General features: G+C 42.2%; 1 protein-coding gene across 3 annotated transcripts in view; it reads left to right on the top strand.

Annotated features, from left to right (window-relative positions):
* The window catches only part of LOC146785799 (ceruloplasmin-like), a 436,448-nt gene that overhangs the window by 376,436 nt on the left and 42,662 nt on the right, over positions 1 to 17,350 (top strand). For all 3 annotated transcript variants that reach the window (XM_085635075.1, XM_085635076.1, XM_085635074.1), the window contains 2 exons: positions 7,439 to 7,578; positions 12,344 to 12,472. In XM_085635075.1, coding sequence (XP_085491201.1) covers positions 7,439 to 7,578; positions 12,344 to 12,472 — 269 coding nt within the window. The remainder of the gene's footprint in view (positions 1 to 7,438; positions 7,579 to 12,343; positions 12,473 to 17,350) is intronic.

Here is a 17,350-nt window from a genome sequence, read left to right as displayed (position 1 = left end):
GGCATAGTGCCCCTTGAGACCACATTTTCATCAAGTTGAATTGTTTTGCAAAACATATCGGGCTGTTGGACATGTGCCTTGAGCTCCATATCTCTGGCAATTACTGCTAAGCTCCTGTGAATAGTCTTTCTCCTAGCTCCACTTGTATTCACTCTGTGTACAGTTAAATCAGTTTTGGAGTCAAGAACAATCCGTGTGACAGTATGGACACTATCTTGTAGTTCGTTCTTTCCTTGATGTTCTCTCATCTCTTTGACCCATCACAACGTGTTCTCCATACTTTCAGCGTTTGCTATGGTATCCTTTAGTGACTGATTTCTAGACAAGAGTTTTTGTTGCACCAGTCCACTATTGGTGCATCTCACTAACTGATCTCCAATTAAAGAGTCAGCAAGTTCACCAAAGTCACAGGTGTGTGCTAGAGTTTTAAGGCATGCAGTATAATTGCAGACATTCTCAGATGATACTTGAGTTCTGGTAAAGAATTTGTGGCATTTTAGCATCATATTTATCCAGGTTCCAAAATAATGCTCCAACATTTTAACTTCCATCTCATATACATCAGCTGGTTCTCCTTCACCATTTGCCAAGTGGTATTTCATCTAAACATTTGTAGATGGTACAACTTATACTAGCACATGCATCAAAAATGCCATTTGCGATTCCTTATTAGCGAAAAATAAGGATTCGCTAATAAGGAATCGCAAAAGCCTATGCATGTAGAAATCGCTTACAAAATAGCGATTTCCTAAATATTTCTTAATTGCGAGTCGCAAATTGCGAGTCGCAATTAAGGAATACCTCCCCATTCATTCCTATGGGCCTAGAGGCCCATAGGAATGAATGAGAGGACGTTCTCAATTTGCGATTCTCAATTAGAGAATCGCAAATTGAGAATGCAATTTCAAGGGTGCAAGGGTGTCAAAACGACACCCTGTTGAACCCCTGAATTTGATCTGTGTACAAATGTTGCGCACACACGTCATGTGTGTGTGTAACCCACCGCTTTGAAAAATGCACTTTCGTGCATTTTTTAAAGTTTTTGCAAATTACCATGAAGGTCAACTTCATGGTAATTTGCGCCCCCTATCAGCGAAATCGCTAATTTAATGCATTGCATTTAAGGAATCTCAATTTGCGAATCCTTAAATGCAATCGCAATTTGAGAACTCGCAATTAATTGCGAATTCTCAAATTGCGAGTGCCTTGACCCTTCATGCATCGCAAATGCCCTTTTTGCGGGCGCAAACGGCCGATTTTTGCGAATCGCACCGTTTGCGCTCACAAAAATGGTTGATGCATGTGCCCCTTAATTCCCAAAATATGTAAAAGAATGGCTTGCTTTCTGGTCGCAGAAATTGTATTTCTCTTATTGCTACTAGGTAGGAATCAAAAAGTTTTTCCTATCATTTCCAAAGTAGAATTGGATCTCCTTATTCCAAGAGAAAAGTCAGGTGGTTGTGACATACCTCTTGCTGCCATGCTGTAATTCAACTTAAATATGTAAGTAGCTACTGTTTGATATTTATCATTCAGTATTCCATTGTTTTAGTTGTGCATAAAGCAAGATCATTTTTTCACAGTTCAATCAAGGAGAATTTAACTACCATGACAGTTTATTAGATTAGTGTCGTGTCCTTAATTTCTTTTATTCTTGTTTTGGTTGTTTGAAAAAATCGCCAGTGAGGTTTTTTAATGTAATCTACAGCCCGCATTTTTGATGAGTGAACCCGATACAAGATGGCCTCCGATGTGGTGATGTCAGTGCATGGACGTATGCCTGATGTCAAGCAGCAGTCACGTTGAGTCAGATACAGGCATGACAGAGAGAATGGTGCAGTGCTGTGTGTCTAATTCTTTAAGTGTTTCACTTTGGCAATCATTGAGTGCATGCCCAATTTAAAAGATACATTGTGAGCAGCAATCATTTTTACATGTGGCATATTGTTTCTTAGAAAGGGCACACCAAAACGCAAAGCCTGCAATAAGAAGTCTCAGAAACTATACAAGTACTGTCATATGTCTGGTAAAATGCTGTAGCAGTTCTCACCTCCAATGTTGCAAGCAGGTTTCTTAATCATACATTAGGGCAATTGATGGTGATGATGCCTGTCCCCAACCAGGCACAGGTCATTACCAATGATAAGTGTATTAATATCATGAAGCAGGTTTACACTGTAAGAAAGATTTATTGGTAGATCTTCAGAAGTACTATCAAGAATTCCTTACCAGCCTCAAGTCCAGCCTCCACCACTTGCCAGGAATCTTCAACTCCCAGAGTTCCAACATTCCTTCTTACGTAGGTAATATTCCAAGACAACATCAATGACGGACAATGAATGTAGCATAAACAACCATAACAATTATCATGTATGGGGCAGGGACCATAACTCAGCACATTGGGTATTTGGCTGCCAAAATTGTGTTTGAGCAATGGCAAATTGAAGGGAAGGTATATGTGGCCGAGAGTTGACCCCTAATACTTGGTCATATGCATCAGTATGATTTGTACATTGTGTTTAACAGAAGGGCTCCAAATCAAATTTTGCTAGTGGAGGATGTGTCAATTGAAGAGATTTTAAGAGAAATGCAAGGTGTGTTTAAGGATAAACTTGGAGAACTAAAAAAGGGTATGTACACAAAATTGGCTTAAGTCAGATGCTGAATAAAATGCTTATGGAAGGGGTCATCAAACCGGGAGGAGCTTTAAATTGGATTTTCCCAGTACTGGTTATGAAAAAATCTGATGTCCGACTTAGATTTTGTGTTGACTCAGGTCATTAAATCAAAATATTGTGGTGGACATGTTCCATTTAGCTAATATCAATGAACTGGTACTGTTATTAAAGGGTGGGAGGTATGTTTCAAAATTAGATTTGAGGAGTGCTTATCACCAAATCAGACTTCACAATGATTCCAAACCACTTACAGCCTTTAGCACCATGGAAAGTACATATCAGTTTACCCGTATGCCTTTTTGGACTGTCCTCGGCGGCAAGCGTTTTTCAATGCATGATGAGCAAAAAAAAATTCAGGAATATAAAGTGTAGTGTATTTTCAGGACGATGTTTTGGTATTCAGAGAGATTGTTGATCAACATAATTTAGACCTCAGACAAGTATTACACAAAATATCGCAAGTTGGGCTTACATTGAAAAAGAGTAAGTGTGTGTTTTTGGATGAAGAGATTGAATATTTAGGCTATACAATTTCAGGCTAGAAAGTGAAGCCCAAATTAGATCTGGAGCAAGCCATTAAACTAGCTCCTGTTCCTTCTGATAAGTATCAACAGTGCTCATCTATGGGTCCAATTGAATACTCCGCAAACTTTGTGTAGAACTTTGTAGATAACATGAAAATATTAAGATCTTTTCTGTGGAGTAGTTATAGTTTTTCTTGGGGAAGTGCACAACAAAGTTGTTTTGAGGACATAAAAAATAGATTTGCTCTGCTGGAATTTTTGTGCCTTTTGATACAGATTTAAAATCTATCCTTACAGTGGATGCAAATGCTACAGGCAACTGCTGCAGTTTTCTCTCAAACGCATGGTAAGATAGAAATAACTGTGGCATTCACATTAAGAACACTCACGGATTCAGAAATAAACTATTCTATGATTGAGAGGGAGGCTCTAACGGCTGCATGGAGACTGAATATTTTTGGACTTACCTGTGGGGGACAAGATTTCTTTTTTACAATCTGACCACAAACTTTTGTTGAAAGTGTTACTTCCTTGTGGGGCTGGTAAAGGCTCTGCAAGGCTGGTGAGACTTGAGAATAGACTTTCAAAGTATTTATACGAAATAGAGCATGTTCAAGGGTGGAGAAATGTACAAGCAGATTGTTTATCAAGGTTATCTGTTGATTGGCGAGTTACGGATAGACCAGCAGATTCATCTAGGGACAGTGGAGGGGCTTTAGCTTCTGTGTAGGATGTGGTTGTTCGTGATGAAGGTGCATATACTGCTCAGGAGTGGATGCACAAATGAAAGTTAAGAGAAGTAGTGCAACTCCTGGGTGTGGGTAGAATGAGAAAAGGTTGCATTTCATCTTCTTTATGGCCTTATAGTAAGATTATGGACGAGGCAACACTTTGTAGAGAAGATTTGTTCATGAGAGGTAAAAGGTTCATACCACCCTCTGGATTACACTCTAGACTTATTTCATTGGCTCATGAGGGTCACATGGCTCAAAGTTTAACTAAGAAACGACTGAAAATGCAGCTTTGTTGGCCAGCTTTAGATGACCATATTACATTTTGGGTCCAGAATTGCAACTTGTGTAAAGAAGCTGGAAAAAAACTTAAAGTGGGGATACAGACTTCTGTGGTTCAAATCGTTACCCCTGGTAAACCTTAGCACAGTGTGTGTTTGGAGTTTATAGGTCCTATGATTGAACTGAGAAGTGAATTTAGGTATTCCTTAGTAGTGGTGGATATATTTTTTTAAGTGGTTGTAGGTAAACGTTTTGAGGGAAACAACTTCTATGAATACTATTCAAAATCTTAAACAAATCTTTTTGGAAGATGGAGTTCCCTTCTATTTTGATAACGGACAATCGTATGCAACTCACTTCAAGTGAGATGCTGAAATTTGTGTCCTTGATTGGGACCACACATCATCACACAACATTGTATAAACTACAGGCCAATGGCATAGCTGAGCAAGCCAATTGGTTGGTAAAAGGGACTATTCTTCAGTTGGCTTGTGCTGTGGGATGCAATAATGATGAGATGGTGCATGACATGGTGTGGGCGTACAAGACAACTGTACACAAAGGTTGCCTTTTGAATTATTGTGTGATAGGTGTTCAGGATCCAAATTGGTCCCATCATGGTTAAAGGAGTGGGTAACGGATGCTGGGATTGTAGATAAGCATGGCGATCAAACAAATGGGTCCTTGAATGCAGCTATAAGAATAAGTGAGTGGGTGAAAGTTAGATCTGAAGCAGTGAGGAAAGTATTGTCAAAATGTAAGGGTTGCTTCAAAGTGAAACAGATCCATCAGCACCAGGTGGTACATGACAACAGGGCCAGTGGAATCGCAGGAGGGTGGCCTTATAACAACTTATACCAATGAGGTGGGGAGTGGAAGAGGAAAGAGGAAGAAGGGTGCAGTTTGTTCATAATGATTAATGATGAAGATTTGTACTCAAGTGGTAGTCTTATGAATGTCTCCCATAGAGGAGGGGGTGATTCCATTGTCAAGAACAGCAGGGGAATTACCAGAGATGTATATCATAGAGACCGCAGACCACCCAAGGATTTGCGAGACTATGGGCCAGATGTAGGTAAAAGTAGTTTTGCGAGTTCATAATAGCGAATTTTAGGGAATCACTATTAAGGACTCTTAAAATGCCATGTAGGTAGGAATCGCAATATTTTTTGCGATTCCTAAATATTCCTTAATTGCGAATTGCAAATTGCGATTCGCAATCAAGGAATACCTTCCCATTCATTCCTATAGGCCAAGAGGCCCATAGGAATGAATGGGAATTGCATGCGCAATTTTAAGGGTGCAAAGGTTCCAGATGTGTGCACATGTGGCGCACGTACATGCCCTAAGGGCATAAATGTGTGCCATATGGCACTTTAAAAAAAAGCAAAAATGTGCTTTTTTAAAGGAAATCGCAAATTACCACCAACTAGAAGTTGGTGGTAATTTGCGATTCCTTAAGGCCAAATTGCACTTTCTTTTGTGCTTCTTACATTGCATTTAAGGAATCGGAATTTGCGATTCCTTAAATGCAATCGCAAGATAAGGAATCGCAAATTTCGAGATTCCTTATTTTGCTAGGGGGTTTTGTGTGCTACATTGCACACTGATAATTTGCGATCGCAAACGCTGAAATCCTGCAAATTTTAGTGTTTGCGATCGCAAATTGGCTTCCTACATCTGACCCAAAGTCAGTTAAATCTTTGTTTTCTTTACAGGACTGTTTCAGATATGTTCATGTATTCATCCATGTTTTTCTTATTCCTTCTATTTCTTGATTTTATTAGCATGTTGCTGTGCCTCCTCTTTATGTGTTGTAGTTTTATTCTATTATGTATATTTTATTTATCTTTATTTATAGATATGTTCTTATAGAATGGAATGAGATGTGTTATAAAGCCTTGTGTTTGCTTTCGTAAGGTTAGGTTTTCATACAATTCTAAATGGGGTGTTGGGGTGGTAATGTTCCAGGTGGTGACAGTCATGCCTGGCCAGCTGGGATGGAACCACACACGTGTTGTGTTCCTCAATAAAATTCCTGTTTCCTTGTATTTGAATACTTAAGATAATTTCACAACAGAATCCTGTGGAGCTGAGGATACTTTCAGAGCTCTGCTCCCCAATTACCTTTAATTAATCCTTTGCGAAACTGGGAACCCTCTCATTTCTATCCTAGCCATTTGGGGGAGCATCAGAGCGAAAGCAGACTATTTGGTGGTACTTATATGGCTCATGAATAACCAATACAGGAGCACTCCCTATGTATGATCAAGACATCTGAAGATTTGAGATGCCAGAATTTACTAATATCCTGGACATGCCAAAATCCCATAGATGTTGATCCTTTATATGTATAACCTATCTTTTCTAATCAAGTAATTGCTCCTCAAATTGAGGGGCAAGGCAACAGTGACATTAATTCCAATGGAGAAAATGGTTTGCGGTTTGTCTTGCTTTTTTATGTAGGCAAGCTCTGAGTGATTGGTTTTTGGGTTGATGTTTAAGTGAGTTTTTACTGATGATGAGTGTGGTGGAAACTACTAAATCCTCCAGCACCTTCCATCAGTAGGTGTGTTGAATGTGAATGAAGTCCTATTATGCCAAACCTCTAGAACAGGGGCACCGCAAACTATTGCTAAAAAGCAGAATGGATGGCAATTAAAACAGACAAAGGAAAATTGATATGATGGCGCCTAGGCACTGTGTCAGAGACTATCTGCAGGTGTATACCACGTTGCCAAAGGGCTTTTTGTGTCACTTCTATAACAAAAATTGCGCTTTAAGTACTAAAAGAGAAATATTTGCACTTGCAGCTACAATTAAGTCATATGGCTCTAATTGTCCCATGACTGACTTGACAGAAAGTGTCCATTTGCAATTGCAGAATGTCTCCAGTTCTTTCCAAATCTTACAATTCAGATTTTTTCTTTACAGACTCTAATGTTTCTTCACAATGTGAATTTGTATGTGATGATGCTGTGGTTGAAAAAAATGCAGTGTCGTTCAACATATATTATTCTTGTCCAATGTGATATTTTCGTGCTTGTCTATCTTGCGTTTCCTGTGTATTGTTTTGCTGAAGAACTGGCTTCAGTTGAGCTAGAAGGCAATATTTGTAAAAGTTTAATATAAATAGAAAAAAATACATACAATACATACAAAAGTAAATATGTGCTACTAAAACTTACAGTTTGTTGATTTGATCTTAATGATTTCTTTTAAGCCCAGGCAACATTTATTCGAATAAAGAAGACAGGTTCATCGGCTCGAAGTACAAGAAAGCTGCGTACCGTGAATATACAGATGGAACTTTCAAAACTAGGAAAGTACGGACCACAGAGGAGGAACATCTGGGGATACTAGGTAATCCGCTGGAAACAAATGTCAGTTCTTCGTCGCGGAAAGCAAATTAAAAGTGTTTGCGTCCGATGCGACCATTTCAGAGACACCTGGAATAAGGACATGAGGGGCTATGTCTTAATTTTCCAAAATCTAATTTTTTATATTAGTTTAGTTTGGAAGAACACTACCACAAAATAGTATAGAATTGTTTACAATAATTTAGGAAATGATTCAGATTTTAGCCTTTTCTGTGTGTATAAATATTACACATATGTAAAATCAAAGGGGCATATCAGCAACAACCGGCGATAATTATCGCTAAGCGCACTTAGCGCTAGGATAATTATCGCCGGCTAGCGTGGATTTTTATCGCTGAGATAGCGTGTTATTAGCAACGCTTATCTCAAAAGCGGTTAAAATCCTAGCGCTAACTGCCAAACGTGTGATTATCGCTGGAAACCCAGCGATAATCCCACGAAGTTTGGCGATAGCTTGCTGATAGGGCCTCACAAACTTAGCCATGATATCCACCTTCCATAGGATATCATGGCTAAGTCAGTTTCAAAGCAGGCGTAAGGAAAGTAGTGATAACAGAGGTTAGCGCTACTTTTCCTGTCGCTATGCTGCTTTGCGTGAGGCTTGATAATAGGAGAAATGTCGCTTAGCGACATTTCTCCCCTTATCCTGGGGAGGAACGCTCACTTTGCATCTCATTAGAGATGCAAAGACTGGCGTTAAGGAAAATGGAGATAAGGCAAGGTTCACGCGATAGCGTTACCTTGCAGAAATGGTGATAAAATTATCGCCGCTTTTCGTCCGAAAACGGACGCAAAAGCGGCGATAATTTTTTAACGCCTGCTTGCTGATATGTCCCGAACTTCTTAGCAGGTAGCCAATTTTTGCCACAGTATTTTCTCTACTATAATGTGGATTGGAATCCGAGGTCGAACTCAAGCTAACCCTCAAACTGAAGTCTGCCATGTAGACTGCACATGTGTTTAGGACCAATCGGGTGGTGTAGTGATTTGCACATTCCAAACTGGTATCCAGGAGTATCCCTCCCGTTAAATCCTAGAAATCTACTTGAAATCCCCAAAACTAAAAAGTCTAAAATACTCAACCTGGCATTCTTCTTTCAAGCCCCAAGACTCAGGGATCACTTACCACAAAATGTCAGACTCTATAGTTCTCTGCTTTTCTTCTTTAAAGACTTGACATCTCAGGATGTTCGTTAAGGACTACGGGCTTAATTTGAAGTTTAATGGAGCAGGATCTCTGCCATAAACTGGTGTAGGTCCTGCTCAGCAAATCTCTGGTTTCATTCCATCATTTTAAGAGGGGAGGAGCCACCGGGATTCTGCTGGATTATCCTCAACTAAACCAACCAGCAAGATCTCTTGAGCTAGTGACCCATCTGCAATTGGGCGGCTGGGTCACAGTGGGAGAAGATCCCACCCATTTAGGATGGGGGGACTGGACAATTGATTTTTGTTACCCAGCACTGCCATGTGACTCATGGTGGTCCAGTAAGGAAAATCAAAATATTCCTGATGCACAGAGAAAAATGTTATTCTGCACAGACCCCTGATTTGGGGGTTCTCTGTGCAAAAGAATAAGGCCAAGTAATATCTTGGCAGCCACTTGAATTCAGCTCTGTCATAATAGCATCCTCAGCACAGGCAGATGTCCTTTTGGCATAGAGATCCACACCGCCATGCAGGCGAGCATCTCTGAATGTGGAGGGCAGCCATCCAAGCCCTGTCCTGAAGGCCCAGGGGATACCTGGCTTGAGCTACATGATGCCTTAATCTTAAACAACGTTGACTATACGCTCATAGAATGTTCCTAATATAGTTTCATGTTACATGTGAACCACTTTGCCTGTGGCTTTGTACACTATGTTATGAATATCATTGATAAATAAATACATCTCTTGTTGAAATTTAGATGGCAAGCAGAGGGCCAGCTGCTCATTAAGCTCTCTTGTTCACCCCACATTGCCTTGAGATTATAGCTGCTGCTTTTAGCATGCACACAGAGCCTCATGATGAATGCCACAGGGCTGAGGCTGTCAATGATACCAGGGGTCCCACTCTAGCGCACGCAGAATTCAAAGGACTATCAGTAATTCTGGGGCCAGTTCCAGCTGTATTTCCTCATTCTTCTCCATAGTTTCTTCCAAAATCTCAGGCGGTAACATAACAACTGTTGTAACCTTGCAGACCTTATAATTGCCAGTACCAGGGTTATTGGTCCCAGACGGAATCACAAAACTCCCATAACGATGACTAACATTAGGTGAGACTTTCTGTGAAAGCCACAAATGAGAACCAGTTTATTGTTTCCAAACTGGAGATGGTTTTAAAAAGCAAACCACAAAAATGCATTTAAGATCCTACGTTTGTTCCCCTCACACGATAATGACGCGATCATACTGAAGGACCAGCCTTGCTACGACTAGTCAGTCCTGAATATCTGCCTCCTCCTCACCCGGACCGTAATTCCAATGGGGTCAAATGTCATCATTCCTCTCTATGCCCCCCCCCACTTCGATCAACCAATGAACGCTGGTCCCCATTGGTAATTCTGTAACTTTAAAAAAAAGTATTATAGCATTTTAAATATTGACAAGACTATTAAGAAGAATTTTTCAAATGTAAATTTGATAAATATAACGTAATATTCGTGTTTATGTATACATTTTTTAGACTCCATGCTATTGCTCACCTCATTTTTCTGTTCACCTTGCTGTGTTACTGACTGTATACCAAGCAGACTACACACCGATTAACCCTCCCCCATTCTGAGTTTGTGTAAGTACTTGATGCATTTGCTCCGCCCGTTAGTTAATCGGTGTAATTCCACATCACCCCTTGGCTTACAATGCGTGGAGCGCTCCTTATTGAGCTCCTGTTGGCACGGTACACCCACCACGAGCTTTGCCGCTCTATACAGTCCCTCACACCTACTGTGACCTTTTGTCTACCAGGAGGTGATACACCTAGCGAGTCAGTGTTGTCCTCCCTGGCATCCACACATGCTTAAGGAGCTTCTTCTCCTATAGAAGAGTGGCCACAGGATATGGAATTTGACATGTTGCCAATATTTATATGCTCATTTACCATATACTCTAAACTGTCCTGTGGGGAAGAGAGGCTTTCATAGCAAGATCTAGGATATTATATCCCTTTCTATATCAGTTACACAACTGGTTCAACCCAACACAAGAATCCCAATAGTGGAAAAGTTGGGACCGGAGGAAAATGCTCTTATTTTTCTTTAGTTTACATGTTAGCAGACTGCTCCTGCACCTCCGCCTTTTCCTTCGTCTGGCCATCTCCAGCACCTCTGTCTTCTTCACGTAAGCGTGGGTGGAATGATCGTGGAGCGCTTGCATGGTGGTCATGGCCCTGGTCCTTCTTTTCACCTTCGCTTATCCACCGGATATTTCTGGGGCAATTATGTCTTCATTACATGGCTAGCAAAGGGCTCTCCTGCACTGTAAATGAACAGGTCCTTGGTCTTCAATGGTCTACATAGGACAGATGTCAGACACATACTGATGTTGGTCCAGTTTCCTAACATCGCCGTGGGCCATTTAAAACCCACCAGCTCATGTTCCAGTGGCTGAGAATGTCACAATGTATGGCCTCACTGGAAACATTGTTTACAACGCATTCAATACATCGCATGCCATTACAACTCAAGTCGTTACAACGACTTGCTGTAGGGGGCAGAAGGTGTTGGATTTGTTGGATTTTCAATCCAACACCTTCCCTACTGTTGCACACACTGGAGTTGGAATAGTAAATTATACTATTCCAAACTCCAGCGCCCCCCGTTGTAACGACTTGTGTTGTAATGGCATGCATACAAAACGCATGCGTTGTAACGAGTGCTATTCGGCCTCACAGGAGTAACTTGTGCGGATCCAACTGCAACCGCTTCACCAACACCCCTCTGCTAACTCTGTTGACCCCACGACTAAGGATCAGTATCCTGAACTCTCCCTAATGTGCCGTCCTCTCTGCTGATCCCGTGCCCACTGCCACAAGCTAGACCAACATCATTCACTCTGAGCTCGTCATCGCTTCCTCCCCGAAACCCTCAAACTCAACATGATACATATAGCACTGACCTCTATGTGCAGCTCTAGTGTATGTTCCTCACAGTCATGACCCATCAAGTAGGAGACATATTACTCCAGCTGCTGATGTTAACTACACAAACTTTCCCTTCCCTCCAGTTCCTTTTCACTTCCTGGTCACTCTTTGGAAAGACTACTGTGACCTCTTCCCAGATGTTTAATGATGCAATAATTGAGGTCCCAAAGTTACATACAAGTCATGACCTTCACTTCATGGTCAGTACAGTTTGCCCTCCTCTGGCCCCCTGACTGCATGAAAGGACCATTCTACACGTCTGCACATCTGCACGGTTCATTCCACATGGCCCACTCACATCGTTTCTGGGCTACTAGCGTGGCCAGTACACAACGTGTGGCTATTAGTTTGCACATAACACGTGAATATCATGCCGGAAGGGACATGCATTACCGGAAGCATGCAGGTTGTGGTAATTATTTTGCTGCCTCGTGTGTGTATGGTGTTCACATATATATATGCTGCGTTTCTTACTTGGTGTAATCTCCAATGAAAAGGCACGTCTTTTAATTTGAAAAAACCCTTACCCTGTGATATAACTGAAGCAAAGCGTGCATGTTTGGACGGACTGTATTTTGTTTTGTTAAAAAAGAAACTTGTAGACTGCTCTCTTTATTTTCCAGGACCCTTGATTCGAGGAAATGTTGGCGACAGAATTGAAATTGTTTTAAAAAATAATGCTAACGTACCCTACTCAATACATGCCCCGGGAGTGAAGATAGACAACCCTACGATTAAAGAAACAAAGCCAGGTAACGGCACCACTGCAGTTCACTTTTGTGTGGCGCTTTTCTATAGTGTGGACAGATAACTTGACAGTGTGGTATCAGAAGGATTTCTTATCAGGATTTTTAGTTGCAATAATCTGATCTGCTGATGATTCTACCTTTCAGAACATACATAGTGGTGTTGACCAGCATCATTAAAGGCTGTAGTAGGTTTATTAATCAAAACACTATTAGTGGGGTATTTGTTCCTGGTATCACTTGTTTTATCTTTTCTAATTCCCCATACATAGGATTGTTTTCAGTACACATCCTTGTGCAGGCAAAATGAGTTGATTTTTAGGGTCGAGCCTGCGAAAGCATGCGCTAGATCATGCCTCTCGCTTGAGAGACACTGTTGTTAACTAAAAGGGATTGGAGCCTGCCCGTTGCTTTCCCATTTGTTGGCTTGCATGGCACTCTTCTTTCCAGCCTCGTAATTTGTCATGGCAGACCTACCCACATTTCGGTTCCTCTCTGTGGAGCAGGAATCAAGCACTGACTGATTGAACTTAATCAGTGGCCGGACGCTGCCCCCCAACGTGATTGGGGTACTATTTTGTTCTGCTTAACTTTTAGTGGCCCACCAACAGAAAGTGTGGCTGGCAAAAATTTACCCAGCAGGACAAACAAAATTTCAGAGATTTATTTTCTATAGTTAACTTTCTTGTATTTTACCAAGTCTTTTTTTCTCACTCTGCACTCATGTTTTCTATTGTTTTTGCTCTTGAGCGATGTTCTAAAAAAAATGAGGATTATCTTGTTCTAAATATTGCAGAGCGACATTGTTTCTTACACATAATCGTGCAGTACACCCTAATCCACTTCATTCCAGTCTGCCACACTCCAATCTGTCCCACTCCAATCCTAAACAATCTGCCCACTCCACCCAGATCCAATCCGCCTTACTCCAATCCACTTCATCCCAATCCACCAACTCATCCCAATTTTCCATACTCTAATCCACCACAATCTACCCCTCTCCAATCCAGTCCACCCCACTCCAATAGAATGCACCCCAATCCAGCGCATTCCAATCTACCCCACTCCAATCCAATCCATCTCACTCCGATTCAATCCATAACACTCCCTCCCCAATCCACCCAAAACAAATCCACCACAATACACCCCACTGCAAACCAAAACAATCTTCCCCACTCGAATCCCAAAAGATCTGCCTCACTCCAATGCAAAACAATCTGCCCCACTCTAATCTGCCGCACTCCAGTCTAAAACACTCTGCCCCACTCCATTCCAAAACAATCTGGCCAATCTGCACACTCCAATCCAAAACAGTGTGCCCCAATCCAATCAGCCCCACTCCAATCCAAAACAGTTTGCCCCATTCCCATCTAATTCAGTATTCCCCACTGCAGTCTGCCCCACTCCAATCCATAAATATCCGCCCACTCCACTCCAATCAACCTCACCCAATCCAATCCACCTCATCCCAATCCAATCCATCTCACCCCAATCCAATCCACCAAACTCCAGTTCACCCCACTTTTATCCAATCTGCCCCACACCAATCCAATCTACCCAAATCCAGCCAAATCCAAACTACCCCACTCCAATTCAATCCACCTCAATCAAATCCACCACAATCCAATCCACCCCACTGCAATCCAATCTACTTCACTCCAATCCACCCCACCCCACTCCAATCTACCCCAGTCCAATTCACCCCACTCCATTCCACCTCACTCCATTTCACCCCACTCCAGTTCACCCCTCTCCAGTCTACCCCACTCCAATTCAATTCACCCCATCCAGTCGATTTCACCCCACTCCAAGCCAACCCACCTCAATGCAGTCCAGCCCACCCCATCCCAATCAAATCAACCCCAACCCATTCCAGTCCACCCCACTCCAATCCAATCCACCCCTCCCCATTTCAATCCACCCCACTCCAACCCACCACATCCAGTCCACCCCACCCCAATCTAATCCAACCCACCCAAAACCACTGCATCCAATCCCCCCCAATTTAATTCCACCCCACTAAATCCAGACCACCTCACTCGAATTCAATCCACCCCTCTGCATTCCAACCTACTCCACTCCACTCCAATTCACCCTACTCCAATTCAACTGAATTCATTCCACTCCGCTCTCCATTTCACCTCACTCCATTCCACCCCACTCCAACCCACCCCACTCAATCCATTTCACCCCACTTCAATCCACCCCCCTAAACGCAATCTAACCCACCCCACCCCAATCAACCCAATCCACCCCCCTTCAGTCTACCCCACTCCAGTCCACCCCACCCCACCTCAATCCAATCCACCCCATATCACATCAACACAAGAGGGAAGGGGAAAAATGTATACAGTCAGTGGCAGCCAAATGTATGTTTCATTTCACTGGCAGATGCCCCACTTCCTCCTGGGTTCGTGCCTCTACTCATATCAGATGGACGTGGCACAAATAAGACTCTGTTTCCATTGCTGCTGGGTCATCATGCCCTATCGAGCTGAGGGGACTCATCACACAATGACCACTGGTTGTATAAATGTATCTTAACATGTTTTTATTAGCAGAACGGATTTTGGCCCTGATGAGTGAGTGCAGTTCTACCTCTGTTGAGGGTCTTGTTTAGTTTTATTTTGGTTGAATTACACCCCATTTTTAAACCGCTACTGACTGGGGACAAGAATTAAACAAAACAGGTCCAACAGAAGGTAGTTTTAACTGTCTTATTCTCTTTGCACTCATATCCATCTTTGCTCACTCATCCACACATACCACTACAGAGGGCTCCATCCTGTTTGACTAACCCCTCAAGAGCTCCTCTCTGTGGAGGGTTCTTGCCCAAATCACCCCCACACTTGGTTCTGGTGTGAGGAGGTTCCCTATGATGAAGGATGCTACCCTAGAGTGGGTGAGGACTACCGTCCTTTAAGCTGAAGGAACCTATACCATAAGAGGAAGACCAAGCTCTTTTATCACATACACTGACCACTAGCTGAGAGGTTCCACAGACACAATACCACAGTTCATGTCGACCTCCTTAGGAGGGCAGTTTCATGTATGGGGAGGGTGTTGTAGAGAGTAATTAGCAGTGAGGTATCAGTTTGTTTGGTCTTACTGCATAACCCAAACTCAGTTTTTGTTTTTTGTAAAGCTTCTAGCAAACGTTGGTGGTAGAGTCAGAGTATTTGTGCATCAGTGGTAGAAGAAAACAGCAAACATGAAGACTGACTCTTTGTAAACTCCTAATAGAAAATTGTTATATAGACTCCACAATATCCACTAACAATACAGTTTCAGGGAAAGTAGTTGTGGGGTTATACCTAGCCAATGTATATGTCCCTCTGCATGCTTACTCTGAGGATATGCTGGAATTCAACATGTGTACAGGTCAATGTTCTTGAATTATATATTTAGGGATGTGCAAAATTCCTAGAATTTATCATTTAGGAGTTTGCAAAATTAAGGAAAATTTATACTAAATTATGCCAAATGCCAAGCTTGCATGTTACACTATATTTTAGAGGAAAATGTATCCTTGTGTTAATTGTGGTTGCGAGCACCCATTTTGTGCAGCACAAATAGGGTTAAAAATGTGGCGTGAACAAAAGCTGCACCCGTTCTGTCTGATCCCATGATAGGATTTTTATCCTAACAACCCTTAATTGCACCAAGTGGTATAATGATGTAATTTTGCATAATTTCCCTCAAAAAGCATAAGACCAAATGCTTAAAATGACACAGATTATGCCAGTGAAATTTACATTTCGCCAAGGTCTATATATATGGTGGCGAGCGACCCTCATTGTGTTTGCCAGAAGACGAGGTTGCCCTTCTGGAGGTCACAGAAGTTTCCAAATCCCTCCTCAACGCAAGTCAAACGAAGGGAGTTGCAAGTGTACCTTATGTGAACCGATAACCATTGGACTTTAGGGATCAGTTCAGTTGAAGACGTATTTTAACAATTCCTCCCACACAGGGCACGAGTCCTAAAAAAAGAAGTGGGGGGACGCTGACGTCACGACAGGAAGTGACATCACGAAAGGTGGCTCGCACCATCAGACAAATTGCCTCCCCTCGCTCACCCCTTAGATGCGATTGCATCAGAGAAGCCAGCGCGTAAGCAGCGTTCTGAATGAACTCCGATCTCGCCCCAGAGAGGCCAAAGAGTGAATGTGTGGCTGCATTTGCTCCAGTTACCGAGCTCCCGGTAAAATAAGTGGGGGGACGCCGTCCACCCGCGTGGTACCCCGACTCGAGCCCTGCTCCCACATGTCACATGTGAACTACGAAAGATAAATCCGAGATGGGGAGGGGGGAAGCTCAAAGGAGGCCGGTGTTGAAATCAGCGTGTGACACGTATTAGTGGTGCAACATATGTTATAACGATGCCTCGGTAAGTCATACTTAAACTCAGACAGTATGAGGGTGTTACTACCCTCTAATTCTCAAAGACTTTGCATCCCTGGTGAATGGTGTTCTAGCCCCTGTGCCCTGCTTAGGTGATGCTCATCCTTTTGAAAATTGCCTTGCAAATGGACAAAAACAGGAAATATAGCTATCGCTACAGTAGTGTGGCAACGACTAACACCACAATAGGAAATAATATTCAAATGATGCACTACAAACTCGGAAATAGATCTGGATATAACATTATTTCTGGACACGCTGGCCCAGATTGTGCCAGGTTTGCATCACAAAAGTGGCTCAAAGAGTAAAAGTGTTATGTTGGGATTTACTTACCAGGGATTTTTTGTGCACTGGGATGTAGAGCGCACATACAAACTCAGAAAACTATTTAACTATGTCTAACCACTGTATTATGTACATGAAGAGCACCCTTCTAGTATAAAACCTATACAAGACATCAGCCAGCCTCGAAATTTTCAGAAG

Source organism: Triturus cristatus, chromosome 11 (assembly GCF_964204655.1).
Source record: "Triturus cristatus chromosome 11, aTriCri1.1, whole genome shotgun sequence".
NCBI lineage: Eukaryota > Metazoa > Chordata > Amphibia > Caudata > Salamandridae > Triturus > Triturus cristatus.
This window is presented reverse-complemented; position numbering and strand designations above follow the sequence as displayed.